This window comes from Cynoglossus semilaevis, unplaced genomic scaffold, assembly GCF_000523025.1.
Source record: "Cynoglossus semilaevis isolate Cse_v1.0 unplaced genomic scaffold, Cse_v1.0 C18845327, whole genome shotgun sequence".
NCBI lineage: Eukaryota > Metazoa > Chordata > Actinopteri > Pleuronectiformes > Cynoglossidae > Cynoglossus > Cynoglossus semilaevis.
In genome coordinates, this window is record NW_007592818.1 from 1 (window position 1) to 527 (window position 527).

Consider the following 527-nt stretch of genomic DNA (forward strand, 5'->3'; position numbering starts at 1 on the left):
GTCATCTATAAGAACACTAGGGGGAGACAGGTGGCACCAAAGCATGTAACTACCATTCAGTGTCCCCTTTAAGAGCTCTTCCTTTTTTGCTTACTGTGAGTGCGTGTACATTCACAGTATTCAGTACTAAATGATTGGTACCTGAGACTTGAAGTACGTCTCTTGAGGAGTGGACATGACATCAGCTGATGCTATGTCCAGATGAAGAAGGATCTGTCGAAAAGACGGCCGATTCCGAGGCTTGCAATTCCTGAAAAAAAAAGAATCAAGCGTTGATGAAGTTCCGTACCACCGTTCCAACCGTCCATCGCACACTTCCCGTGACTTATGCTCACCAACACTGTCTGAGGAGGATCTTGAAGCCGTCAGGACAGCTCTCTGGTATGGGCAGCTGCAGACTGTTGTTCCCCACACCCCAGATAATGGCTGACGAGTCCACGTCTCTGTAAGGGATCTCCCCAGTTAGCATCTCCCAGAGCACCACGCCAAAGGACCTTTGAGAGGAAAAGACATTCCAGTCTCTTTGA

At 48.4% G+C, this 527-nt stretch overlaps 1 protein-coding gene across 1 annotated transcript; it reads right to left on the reverse strand.

Moving 5' to 3' along the window:
* Positions 1-15: 15 nt before the first annotated feature.
* On the reverse strand, positions 16-493 carry LOC103399677 (mitogen-activated protein kinase kinase kinase 12-like). Its single transcript, XM_008338327.3, has 2 exons — positions 336-493; positions 16-250 (listed from the first exon to the last, which is right to left on the reverse strand). The coding sequence occupies exons 1-2, from the start codon at positions 467-469 to the stop codon at positions 127-129; spliced, it is 258 nt and encodes an 85-aa protein (XP_008336549.1). The 5' UTR covers positions 470-493; the 3' UTR covers positions 16-126.
* Positions 494-527: the final 34 nt, after the last annotated feature.